This window comes from Hemiscyllium ocellatum, chromosome 9 (genome assembly GCF_020745735.1).
Source record: "Hemiscyllium ocellatum isolate sHemOce1 chromosome 9, sHemOce1.pat.X.cur, whole genome shotgun sequence".
NCBI classification, from domain to species: Eukaryota; Metazoa; Chordata; class Chondrichthyes; order Orectolobiformes; family Hemiscylliidae; genus Hemiscyllium; species Hemiscyllium ocellatum.
In genome coordinates this window covers 65,722,954-65,736,621 of record NC_083409.1, presented here as the reverse complement: position 1 = coordinate 65,736,621, position 13,668 = coordinate 65,722,954, and the positions used below count along the sequence as shown (strand labels likewise).

Here is a 13,668-nt window from a genome sequence, read left to right as displayed (position 1 = left end):
GGGGTTTCCAACTTGGGTCATGAACCAAGGCTACAAAGAGAAGCCTTGGTCTGTCAACAGCCATCTGGTTATTCTCTCAAAACTTTCACAATAATGTAGGCACCATTAATTACTACAGAATTGAAGTATTGTGGCTACTCCCTAGATAACAGGTTGATATGCACAAAAATATTTTCTGTGGTCTTAAATGGTCTGTGCATTTAAAAGACTGGATTCCTGTCTTGAGTTTAATATATAGAACAGTTACAGTCACATGGACTCCATCACAACACCCTGAATTAAGATTTGGGAAGCTTGCCAAATTATGAATGCTCTGTAACCTCTCCAGTTTCCTTTCCACTGGGAAAGTTATGAAGGTATTTCCAGCAAACATGGCATCACTCACTTATTTTAAGAAGGAACAAATAGCAGAATGGATTTTTTGACAGATGTTACTTGTAGTGGCTTGGAAGAATTTTATGACATGAAAATGTATTGCTATGGTGACCTTCACAGTTTTGGAAAAAGCTGTCCACGGTAAATTGTCAGGTTGCTGCAGATGTCACTGATGCTTCACTGCATGAGTCATTAGTGCAGTTCTTTTTTTTGGAATACAAGATGGCAATGCCATGCTTTGTAAACGTAGATTGCCGGGTACTAGTGCAATGATCATTCATCCTGAGGTATTTTGGACTTGAACATGTTTTGGTGTACATTTGACTAAGGTATTAGCACAAAATAGACAATTATGGATCATACATCAATTTTCTAATTTATCTTTTGTTGACCATAACATGTTTTGACTAAATGTGTCAAATACGAGGGAAACAGCAAACTATAGTTGAATCACTGGCAAAAAATAGATAAGAGTTTTAAGCTAATTGAAAAAGAACAGGTTGGAGACAGTGCAGAATCATGAAAAACTTTGGAATTATTGGAAAAACTGCTAAAAGATAACCTATCCAATATAGATAATATGTGAAGTAGGTTAAGAAGAAATTGAACTACATTATTACAGCTTGATAGAAGGTCATTCAATGGTAATTGGTTAAAAGTGCAACAGATATGGGCTTTCAGCATGGCCAAGACAATTAAAAATAGTTCAGTGTACAAGACATTCCAGTAGTTTCAACAAGTTGCCATAGTCTTACCAGGCCACAGGATTGCTCTCTCAATAGACAGAGGTGACTGGTGGTGAGTAAACCTGACAGCCACCATGCCTCAGGCAAGGGGAGAAGTTGAAAAGGAGTGTCCTTAGTGATAACCTCAGCTGTTGTGGGGATTTAACCCATACCATTGGCACCACATGGCTTCGCAAACTAACTGAGCAAATCCCTCCCCCAGTGATATAGAACAGACAGAAATACACTAATCCATGAAATGTGCATTCAACACAAGATAAGGAGAATTACACCTACCATTCAGAAACAGCCCACAATCCCACCCATCAAAACATCAGAGAGATTACAGTGACTCTTAGCCTTTTAGCTTTGCTCCCATTTCAAATATTATACTCCACAGAATAGTCTATGACAACAAGATCACTAATGAATAAGTGTTTACAATGACGATCAAAAAGTTTCAATGTGATAAATAATTCAAGAGCTAACAACATTTTCCATGGCTTTAGTAGGACAAAGGAATTTGGCCCCCTTATTCAGATAGACTGCACTTAAGCAAGTTTCCAAGATCAAGGACAGATACATCCTAGAAGCAAAGGAGACTGAAATGTCTCTCCTTTTGCTTTACCTAATGACTCATGTTGAAGTACATAACCAACATGAATGATGATTCCCTTTATTAATTTGTTGTCTGAAGTATTGTCTAAGTTTAAACAGTGAGTGCCTGCCCATTAATGGTATCCAGGCTAAGGAGGACACTGTCTTCATCAAGTGTGTACACACTGCATTTTCCAACAGCAGCCACTAGAATATTAGGCAGGGATCCTTCTTCAGTGCTCGGATTCTGAAAAAATAACTTTATTTTATGTACAATAGGGCTGCTGTGTTCCCCGAATGTTCTGATCTTATTTCTGATACCCAGCATTTGAAGCTTATTCATTTTCACAAGTACCAACATTAAATTGTGCTATATAATTTAAAAGAGCAAATAAAAGTAATTGCAATTAAATGCAACTTTAGAAAAAAAATCATAATACTTCTGAAAAAAGGGCCAAGGAATAATAAACTTATTCAATTTATCAAATTGACAATTCAAAGAAAAATAAGTTTACATAAAATAATATTGAAATTGTTCACTATTTCACTCCCATCCTGTTTTTTTTCAGAGTACCTAAACCTCCTGCATGGGCGTCAATCAGCGATACTGCCACAGCAATTCCAATAGGTAGTCCTAGTGCTTGAGCAGCAACTGGTGTCAAGCCTTTTCCCACACGGCTGCCAGGAGACAACACGTGGTTCCCTGGATCAGACAGAAAAAGAAAACTGTTAGCCAACAGAACAAGCATTGCATTCATGTGGACCTGAGATAGGTTGTTATAGAAAAGGTACTGAAACCTGCAGATGTTAAGCTTCTAAAATGAATCATTAAAAGTAATAACAGTTTAGCCCTAACAAAAGTAGTCTTAAGCTGTGAAGTCCTGATGTTATTTTTAAACTAAGGTATTATTAGCCTTTTATCATGACAAATTCATTTTAAGTAAAGAACTTGAATACTTTATGAATATACAATATCCAGTAAATCTTTTCTGATCAACCTGTTCAGAGACATTATATCACACCTTTGGACTTTAACCCAGGTCTCCTGGCTCACATAAAGGGACACTACCATTGCCTGCAAGAGCCCACAAGACTCTATTATATTTTCTAATCAATTTGTTCAGAGATGTTTGCATGCACCTCTGAAGCAGGTGGAACTTGAATCTAGACCTCCTGGCTCAGATGTGGGGACACTACTACTGCATTAGAACAGCCCCACCACAAGACCCTTATGGTAACTTATATGATTCAGCACACTTGCTACAAAGAACAAAATAATAGGATACAAAATCACTTGGGCTGTGATTTGGATTACGAATCCCCACCCACCCTGATCAAATTCAGATTTGTATGCCCATTATTTAAAACTCTGAAGTAGGAATAACGAACCTTAACTTTAGACATTTGTTTCAAGTTTGCCCTCATTGGCTGGAAGCAGTGCTTCATTTTTGGGTGCAGTCTTACCAACAGTTTTTGTGTCCTTAGATATTGTGATATTATTCATGTGTAAACTAAGACTCTAATTGCCTGTAGACTATGCATTCACATATAGCATCATCACTAAGTCCTCACCAAAAACAGATGCTACAAGTGCACTTTCCATAAGAAGTCACATATATGTCTGGCAGAAAACCCAACTGCTTTACTAAGGGAAGAAAGCCTATTATCATTACTTTGTATGGCAACCATGTGAATTTAGTTTGACACCACTGTGATTAATATTTCAGTAACCTGAGAAACCAATCGATTGTATTAGACCAGTATTTGAATTGCAGTAATCCTAGAAGCAGGCCTCACACCATGTTGTCTGGGAAGCTAGAATTGGCTTATAAGTACTGGCCTCACTAAAGACACCCACATCCCAAAAACAAATTAAAATGTTCCACATTTATATTCTTGGCAATCAGTGTTATTTTGTGGTTTATGCTACTAATCTTCGTCTTGATGGACTTTCATGTCACCCAGAATATTTGTTTAGGTAACTAGAAAAGCACTGAGTATGTCTGGTAAGATGAAATGAACTCAGTGTGGAACTAATAATTTTTTTTATTGAGTGATGATCAAAGAAAAAAATGTTGCTATTTAAATCCAGCTGTCAGCTTCGTGTGAATTTTCTCCTCATCTTCTCAATAATTTTGTTTGAACACTCTCTTCATGTTTTTTTTCCCTCTACATTGCACACACCTTTTACATTATTTTTACTCTGCCTCTGATGGGAAAAGAGAAGGGTATTTACTTAATCTGGAAATAACTTCTCTCATGTCTTATTAAATAATGTAAAATTATTGCAAGCCATTTCTATTAGACAGTGAAATATTAGAACAGTATACTTTCTACTAGTGAATGCATGTTCAGATCTTACACATTAAGATGGAAATCTCCTTTTTCTAGTTCTAAGTAAATCCAATGAAAGTTGTTTAATGAGCTACAGTTTGGGCTTGGCTTCAATTGTTTCCAGAGTCAAAGAAGTTTGTTAATGTGCCACCCATGGATAAGAAAGCTGACAGTTGGATCTGTGGATTAGGGCATTGTAAAACTGCCACTACCTTTCCACTGCTTTTGTCCCCACTGTGATTTTATGAGCAGTAGTGGAGGCATCAATTGAGACACTCTCTATTATCCCAGTTGAGACACTTAAGTGGACAATTACTACCTAGTTAAGAGACTCACCCTACTGTTGCCAGGATTAAATTGGGAGTGGGACAAGCCCTTGTCAAGCAGTTGGTTTGGTAGGTTAATGGTGAGTAGAGGGGAGATTCCTTCCTAACTGGACCTCTGTGTCCATGAAGGATCCCTTCTCCAGGTTCCCTCACTTCATGGTCTCTTAAACCTTAGCCTCAAAACAACTAACAACTGTCCTCCATGACCCCAAACTTAGAAATTTCCAATCCTTCACAGATCACATCCTCATTTAGGTGATGCATTTAGGCAAGACTAATTCTAGAGCAAATTATACAATGAACGGAAGAGCCTTGTGAAAAGTTGATGGGCAGAGAGATCTGGGAGTGCAGGTCCATTGTACCTGAAGGTTGCTGCACAGGTGGATAGAGTGGCCGAGAAGGCATATGGTATGCTTGCCTTCATTGGACGGGGTATTGAGTATAAGAGCTGGCAAGTCATGTTAACATTGTACAAGACATTGGTTCGGCTGCATTTAGAATACTGTGTACAATTCTGGTCACCACGTTACCAAAAGGATGTGGACACTTTGGAGAGGGTGTAGATGAAGGTTTATGAGGATGTTGCCTGGTATGGAAGGTGCTAGCTATGAAGAGAGATTGAGTAGGTTAGGTTTATTGTCATTTGGAAAAAGGAGATTAATGGGGCGGCCTGATTGAGGTTTACAAAATCACGAAGGGTATAGACAGGGTAGTTAGAGACAAGCTTTTTCCCAGGGTGAAGGATTCAATAACGAGAGGTCACGCTTTCAAGGTGAGAGGTGGAAAGTTTAAGGGGGATACATGTGGCAAGCACTTCACACAGAGGGTGGTGGGCGTTTGGAACGCATTGCCAGCAGAGGTGGTAGAGGCAGGAATGGTAGATTCATTTAAGATGCATCTGGATAAATGCATGAGTAGATGGGGAGTAGAGGGATACAGATGCTTAGGAACTGACCGACAGGTTTAGACAGTACCTTTGGATCGGCTCAGGCTTGGAGGGCCGAAGGGCCTGTTCCTGGGCTGTAAATTTTCTTTGTTCTTTGTTTATGTGAACTACTGGCAGTGACCACCATGCACATTGGCATTACTGGTACCTATCTAGCTGCTGCCCTCTGGTTGGCTGGGAGTGCTGAATAGTTTCATCCTGTCTTTGATGGATAGAAATCTTGCTACGCCCAGACTGTTCAGCATCAATTAGCTTTTAAATGACTGGTAGTCCCCTTGATGGGCTCCTCGTTGAGTTTTAATCTGAAAGGGCCAAGATAACATTTTCTCATTCACTCATGGCTGACCAGTATTTATTGCCTGTCCCTAGATGCCCTTGAATTGAGTGACTTGCTAAGCCATTTCAGAAAACAGTTAAAAGTCAACGGTTGCTGTGGTTCTCAAGTTATATGTAGGCCAGACCAGGTGAGGAGGACAGATTTCCTTCCCTGAAGGGCATTAGTGAGCCAGATGTTTTTTTTTGACAACTGACAATGATTTCACAGTCATCAGTGGGTTCTTAATTTCAGATTCTTAATGGCACCCTTTATTTTACAGTTCAAACAGTCAGTTGACAGATGAAATTCAAATACTCAGAGAGGTAGGTTTCCCAGCAGACATGAACCTATATTTTAGGCAAGTTTCCACACCTTAAGCAGGGGAATTTAAAAGTTTTAAAAAGAGGCATTTTCCCTTAATAAAAGAAAACAGAATTGAGAAATTGTCAGACATTTTATTTTTAAGTAAAAGGCAAAGATGATTTCTGCCAAGCTTTGGCTGTGGATTACTTACATTGATGACAGATCTTTTCTCTAAGCTTTATATTTCTGATACAGTTCTGGTATTCATTTAAAAGAGATGTCACACTTCCACAATTGCATAAATGACATTAATGCTGAGAAATAGGCTGGCAGCATGACTTGAATGATGGGTACTCTTTATATTAGGCAGTTTGCCTTATTTATATATGATTAGCGGGTTACAGACACTCAATGGGCATTCCTGCACATCTCACTCCTGAAGACAACTTAAGTTCTGGGCTACAGGATTTCCAGTTATGACCCTCTGATTGGTTCTGGGATGATGGTGAGGAGGAGGTAAAACAATCAGAAAGCAGAAGCAAGAAGAAGAAAAGTTGGAAGCGACCAGAGGCAACACTCCTACACAGGTAAGTATTGCTAAGAAACCCTTTGATGGCTGCTGGCAGTCCCATTAAGATCTGCTAGTCTGCTGTATGTTGACCAAATTTTTCTGAATGCAGCATTATTAAAGAAGCCTCAAATGGGCATGAGATCATCAATTGCATAGGAGACCTACCGTCTATTTCAGATACAGGTTATGATTGCTTCTTGTTTTGTTCTTTGTTATTAAAGCATGTGCTATATCTCCAATTGGTATCTAGCAAGCATACCTCACCTACCATATAGGATGTTTAAGTGCCTATTTTGCATCTGTGTGAAGAACTATTTTTAAGACAAAATTCCTTAATTGCAGATTCTAAACGACCATGTATGCAATATATGAGAAAATATGAGATTATTCTCAACAGTTACAATCGCCTGCTTTTATTAAAAAGAAAATTGCTTCTGAATAGAATCAGCAATATGGTAAAATCATTCTCTGAAAAGTAAAAGCAGCCGCATAAAACTGGCATGACTCCAGTTTAAGGTGAGTTACCTTCTAGACTCCACCCAACACTAGCAGTTGTGAGATTTTTCCATAGCAACAGGGATATGTATCCACTGTAAACAATGTGAGATAAGAAAATATCTTCAAATTGGTTTTGGAATGCTTTTGGGTTCTATGTTACAAAATTAGACAACCAATTAATTCCATAAGACCATAAGACACAGGAGTGGAAGTAAGGCCATTCAGTCCATCGAGTCCACTCCGCCATTCAATCATGGCTGATGGGCATTTCAACTCCACTTACCTGCATTCTCCCCGTAGCCCTTAATTCCTTGTGACATCAAGAATTTATCAATCTCTGTCTTGAAGACATTTAGCGTCCCGGCCTCCACTGCACTCTGCGGCAATGAATTCCACAGGCCCACCACTGTCTGGCTGAAGAAATGTCTCCGCATTTCTGTTCTGAATTTACCTCCTCTAATTCTAAGGCTGTGTCCACGGGTCCTAGTCTCCTCGCCTAACGGAAACAATTTCCTACCGTCCACCCTTTCCAAGCCATGTATTATCTTGTAAAATTCAGTCTTGTGCCACTCAAATAAGCAATGTTAGCAACAAGATGTTTTCATATACACTGCACATGTACGTGGAAGATATTGACTTGAGTTCTGTTCAACAAACATGATCTCTGCTAGGCTTCCCTGCAGGATGTGCTAAGTGGAGGTATTTGAAACACAAAGAGTTTCCAAATTCATGTTTTACTGCAGGGCTTATGCAATACAAGTGTATATTAGGAATTAGTAAGGTTTTCTGCTAGTGGAAAAAATCCCCCACGTCTAGCTGACCTCATGCAAAAATTCTGAATATGAGCTCCTTTGCATGAGGTGGGAGTGCAAACAGGGGTTAACCTTGTCACCTGTTCCTGGAGATCCATATCAACATGGCCTGCTTTGTGCACCATCTTAATGGAAGTAAGACATTACCAGATCTGAAGAAGCAAATAAATGATAAAACTAAAGCACCTTTTACTCAATCTAATGCTAAGATTAATAACCTATTGGAGAAATGCTTCATTCAGACATAAACAATGGCTCAGAAGTGGATCATCAGACAAAAGAATAGAAAATTATTTGTGCATAGCTTTCTGGATGTCCCAGTACATAAATGCTATGCATTGGTCTTCAAACCAAAACTGTTTTGGAATACTTAGTTTGTGGTGAGTTAGCATGTCCCAGTCATTGTAGAGGTGGTCACAATGGCTGTGATTTAATGCTCAGTGCACAAAATGTTGAGGAAGCTAACATCATAAGCAATTAATTCCCCCGGAGGATCCCTGCCTTCATTCCTGATGAAGGGCATTTGCCCGAAATGGCAATTTTCCTGCTCCTCGGCTGCTGCTTTTCTAGCACCACTGTAATCTAGACTTTGATTTCCAGCATTTGCAGTCCTCACTTTTGCCTAGTTGGTTTTAACCTTACTGCTAATCCTCTTGCAAGGATGCCTACCTTGAAGAAGTTCTCCTCCCCTCTCTACAAGAATACCTATTGTACTCTTTGCTACCTTGTCCCCAGCCTCACCCCTTCCCATTTATCTCTTCACCCTGGAGGGCTCCCTGCCTTCACTTCTGATGTAAGGCTTTTGCCCAAAATGTAAATTTTCCTGCTCCTCGGATATTGCCTGACCTGCTGTGCTTTTCCAGCACCACTCTAATCTAGACACTAATTCCCTTCTCACACCAGTGAGAAAGCACACCAGATCAAGCACCAATTAGATACTTGAAAGTGCTGTCTAGTGACCTTTTTATTGAATTGCCAGCTTCACCATTGGAATCCAGCAACCTAATCAGAGGCCCATAACCTCAGTGAGCTGAACAGTACTATTGGAGGTGTGGGCTCTGCAGCCATAAAAAGCTGCAGCAGTAAGCAGGTAAGTGCCTTTTTGGGAGTCATGTGGATAACAAGGCAGAGTGGGAGTGAGGGTGATAAGAGGCATTGGCCAGCCACCTGCCTCCTGTCGCCTGTTTCCTGTTTGCCCGGATTAGGGCAGACGCTTCAACTGGCAGGAAGGACATCTTGGTTGCTATCTTCTCCTCTGTCAAGTAGGCAGGTAGATGGGCAAGCATTTCTCTGGGGTCAACCCTCTCATTTTGGGCCATTCTCAACCCATTTCTTGCAATTTCAGCAATTGTGTTCTGAGGGAATGGAAAATTGTGCCCTATATTTCCCCTCAATGTTTTAAATTAACGCTGGGCTTTCGACCATGTTTGTTAGCCAGTGATGCTATTCGAGAGCTGCCCTGTTACCTATATAACTGGCTAAATTCAGTCTTCAGAAGAAATCATTTGGACAAGATGCAGCACAGAGCCCAGTACTTGCAGGTACAGATTTCAGCATCACATTACACTTGTTGAAACAAAGGGAAGAACATTTCAAAACACATCAGCAGTTTCAGCTTAACAGTTACTGTATCAAATAACGTTCTTTGTTCTTTGCTTATTAGGAGACAATTACCTAACTCTTTTATAATAAAAATAAAGGTTGATGGTGGAATAAAGACAACGGGAAAGAATGAAATTTCAGAGAAATTCAAATTTCAAATTCAATGCTTGTTTACTACAACTGGTGTAGAATCTTAGAATGTATATTTTTGAATGTCCTTTTTTTTCAAGAAATTGATAATGGAGTTGAATATGGGTTTGCAATGCTAATTGGCAACTTATTGCTATGACTGTCCAAGCAGGGAATCAGCTAGCATGTTCTGTAAAGAACTCAATGAAAGAACTAAATGCATTTGAAAGCAAATGGACTTATTAGCAACAGACAGCATGGTTTTGTACACGGAAGGTCATGACTCACTAACTTGATCGAGATTTTTGAGGAGGTGATGAAGATGATTGAAGAGAGAAAAGTGGTTAACGTTGTCTACACAGACTTCAGTAAGGCCTTTGACAAGGTCCCTCATGGTAGACTGGTACAAAAGGTGAAGTCACAAGGTATCGGGGTGAGTTGGCAAGATAGATACAGAACTGGCTTAGTCATAGGAGACAGAAGGTAGCTCTGGAAGAATGTTTTCAGAATGGAAGGCTGTGTTTAGTGATGTTCCACAGGGATCAGTGCTGGGACCTCTGCTGTTCATGATCTACATAAATGATTTAGAGGAAAATGTAGCTGGTTTAATTAGTAAGTTTGCAGATGTTAGAAAGATTAGTGGAGTTGCAGACAGTGAGGAGGGTTGTCAGACGATACAGCAGGATATAGATCAGTTGGAGGTATGGGCAGAAAAATGGCAGATGGAGTTTAATTCAGACAAATGTGAAGTATTGCACTTTAGAAGGTCAAGTCCAAGTGGAAACTATGCAGTGAATGGCAGAATCCTTAGGAGTACTGATATGCAGATATCTGGGTGTGCACGTCCATACATTTCTGAAGGTGGCAGATAAGGTAGAGAAAAAGACCACGCTTGCCTACATTGGAAGGGACATTGAGTTTAAGCATAGACAAGTTATATAGAACTTTAGTTCGGCCACCTTTGGAATACTGCATACAGTTCTGGTCACCACACTACCAGAAGGATGTGGATAGTTTGGAAAGAGTAAAGCAAAGATTCACCAGGATGTTGTCTGGTATGGGGGATTTTAGCTATTAGGAAAGGTGGACAGTCTAGCTTTATTTTCAATGGAACTCAGGACATTGAGAAATGGATTTATATGTAGAGCTACTTGGTCTTGAAGGAAAAGTTTTTTTCAAAAAATTACTAATCATGTGTAGATTCCTAGAAGTGATCTCTTCTGGAGAAACAGGTTTTTAATCTCTTTGGATGATGTGTCTAATAGATCCATCTCCACAAAGAGCCGCTCAATGTCAATGAGGAACTATTCACCAGTTTCCTCATTTCCCCTCCCCCCACATTACTCCAGTTCCAACCTTCCAGCTCAGCACTGTCTTCATGACCTATCCTATCTGCCAATCTCCCTTTCCACCTATCCACTCCACCCTCCCTTCTGACCTAACACCTCCATCCCCAGCTCATTCATCTATTGTACTCTTTGCTACCTTCTCCCCAGCAACACACCCCCACCCCACCCACCACTCCCACCACCCCATTTATCTCTTCACCCTGGAGGCTTCCTGCCTCTATTCCTGATGAAGGGCTTTTGCCCGAAATGTTGGTTTTCCTGCTCCTCGGATGCTGCCTGACCTGCTGTGCTTTTCCAGCACCACTCTGATCGAAATGCTCAATGTCAATGTCAATGTCAATCCCAACATGGAAACACATAATAACTCATAAAACTCATAAAATTTTGTGCACAGGATGAGAAAAATGTGATTTTAAGCAAAAAATTTCAAGAAGTGACATTTAACTTAAGAATTAACTGTAAAATGTTTAAGGCCTTTGGCCTATTGGATAAACTGTTGCCAAGTGCAAGAAATGGTAGGAACTCAGAAAGAAAATGAATCAATTCTTGGGCAGAAAACCATGGATTTTAAGAAAAAGGCGAAAATGCCCAGAACTTGTCCAGACCAGATGACGAAACAAAAATGAATGACCTGTTCTGTGTTGTCCCAATTTTATGATGTCTTTTCCTCCTCCCTTAGCTAATATCTGAGTCTCAGTTGCAATTAATTGCTAGCTATCACAAAAACAAGTTTAATAATTTAACCTTTGCACAGTGATGCTGCAACTGTTCCTCTAAAGATCAGTGCTGTTTCAGCATTATGGTTGAACTAACCAGATATCATAAGATTGCTGATTTAAATTTCAATATCATGCTTCCAAGATATAGTATATGACTCATTCTGAACACAACAGTTAGGAGATAGCATTTCTTGAGAGTGTATTAAGACTGTTGCTGATTCTTGCAGCTGTCTTGATCCTTAATAGTGATTGCCATGTCTCAAATGCCTCTTAAACTGATCCCTAAACCTCAAGTTCCCACTTCCATAAGTCAGCTAAGGGCTGGGTGTGGATAGGAGATCAATCCACTGTGAGGCATAAGCTGTACTGGCCTTTCACATTGCTGCAAGGGAGTGCCAGCAAAGTCTCCCAATCAGTTAGAGATAGCTCATTTTCTGGAGAAGTTTGGTTATTGGTGTCGACCATGAAGTGAGTTAGACTCCCATTGTACCTTTAAACCCTGGTGCTTACAATAAAACTACCATGACTTGAGTGCATTCCGGATGAAGGGCTTAGGCTGATTCTCCTACTCCACAGTTGCTGCCTGACCTGCTGTGCTTTTCTAGCACCATACTTTTTGACTCTGTTCTCCAGCATCTGCAGTCCTCACTTTCTTCATGACTCGAGTCCAGCCTATTGAACATCAGAATTACTGACAAATGGAATTGTAGCAATGTAAGTAGGAAAGGGTGAGGTGAAAAAGAAATTTGCTAATATTGTTGATTTGGAGATTGTGAAAGATCAAAGAAGGATGTACACATGACCAGCAAGTACGTACAAAACAAATCAGTTCAGTGCAAAGAAACTTGAATAACGCATCAGGAATCAGCAATATGTTTAATCAGTGAATTCTATATGATATAAAATTAAAAACATTCAAATTAAATAATTGAAGCAAAGCTTTGTAAAATGTACAGCCCATTGTAAATAGCTATGAAATAGATATATCAATAGCAAAGACAAATAGAAACCTTCCCGCTTATCAAGGAGAAATCAGGTGTGCAAGCAATTAAAATGCTGTGTATTATAGCATGGCACTAGCAATGTAGGACACTCAAGTCTTAATACTGTGAGCATTTAGGGGACATTTTCAAAAGCAGATACTAGCACTTTATGCGCCAAAAATCACAAATCATTAACTCCACACTAGATCTCAAAGACACCCCAAATAATATTAATTTTGCCATTTCTTCAGATTATTTTGTTCTCTCTTACAGAGTTTTCTGAAACCAGTGCTCTTAACTTAAATCAGGGCAATTGCAGACATATGAATAATGCGTTGTCGAAAGTAGTCTGAGAAAATAGATTATTGGGAAGGGCAGTAGATGAACAGGCAGACATTTATGTAGATATTTCAAAACTTTATGCAAGTCAAAAAGAAGAACTTGATGAAAAGGATGAACCACCGTGATTAATGAAGTTGGTTAAAGAGAATATTTAGTCATAAACGTAGCATACAAAACGATAAAAACTAGTGTTGGAGCAAAGAATTGGAATTATTTTAGGCATATGACTAAAAAGCAAATAAAAATGGAGAAAACTGATTATGAAAATAAAATGGCAATAAAAACAAGCAGCAACAGTGCATACAAGTATATATTCACAAAGAGAGCAGCTAAGGTGAGTATGGGATCTTTGTAAATTGTGACTGACAAAAAAAATAACAGGGAGCAGGAAAGTGGTGGATAATTTTTAGCAATATTTTGTATTGGTCGTTATGGTGGAAAACATTACTAAATCTTTCAGTTACAGAAGGTGCTAATGGTGGGGGGAAGTCTTGTAACAGTCATTATCATGAAGGATAAAGTATCTGACAAACTAATGGGACTAAAGGTAGAAACGTCACCAGTTCCTAGTGAAAGGCTTTTGCCCAAAACGTTGATTCTCCTGCTCCTCGGATGCTGCCTGATCTTTCCAGCACCCCACTCTCGACTCTAACCTCCAGCATCTGCAGTTCCTGGTGGCCTGCACTCAAGTGTTTTAAACAGTCACTGCACAGATAGTGAAGACAGAAACAGGGGAATATA

At 39.6% G+C, this 13,668-nt stretch overlaps 1 protein-coding gene across 4 annotated transcripts in view; it reads right to left on the bottom strand.

Moving 5' to 3' along the window:
- fggy (FGGY carbohydrate kinase domain containing) overlaps positions 1 to 13,668 on the bottom strand; it is a 352,865-nt gene that overhangs the window by 167,924 nt on the left and 171,273 nt on the right. For all 4 annotated transcript variants that reach the window (XM_060829806.1, XM_060829809.1, XM_060829807.1 and 1 more), the window contains exon 7: positions 2,272 to 2,400. In XM_060829806.1, the coding sequence (XP_060685789.1) occupies positions 2,272 to 2,400 (129 nt within the window). The remainder of the gene's footprint in view (positions 1 to 2,271; positions 2,401 to 13,668) is intronic.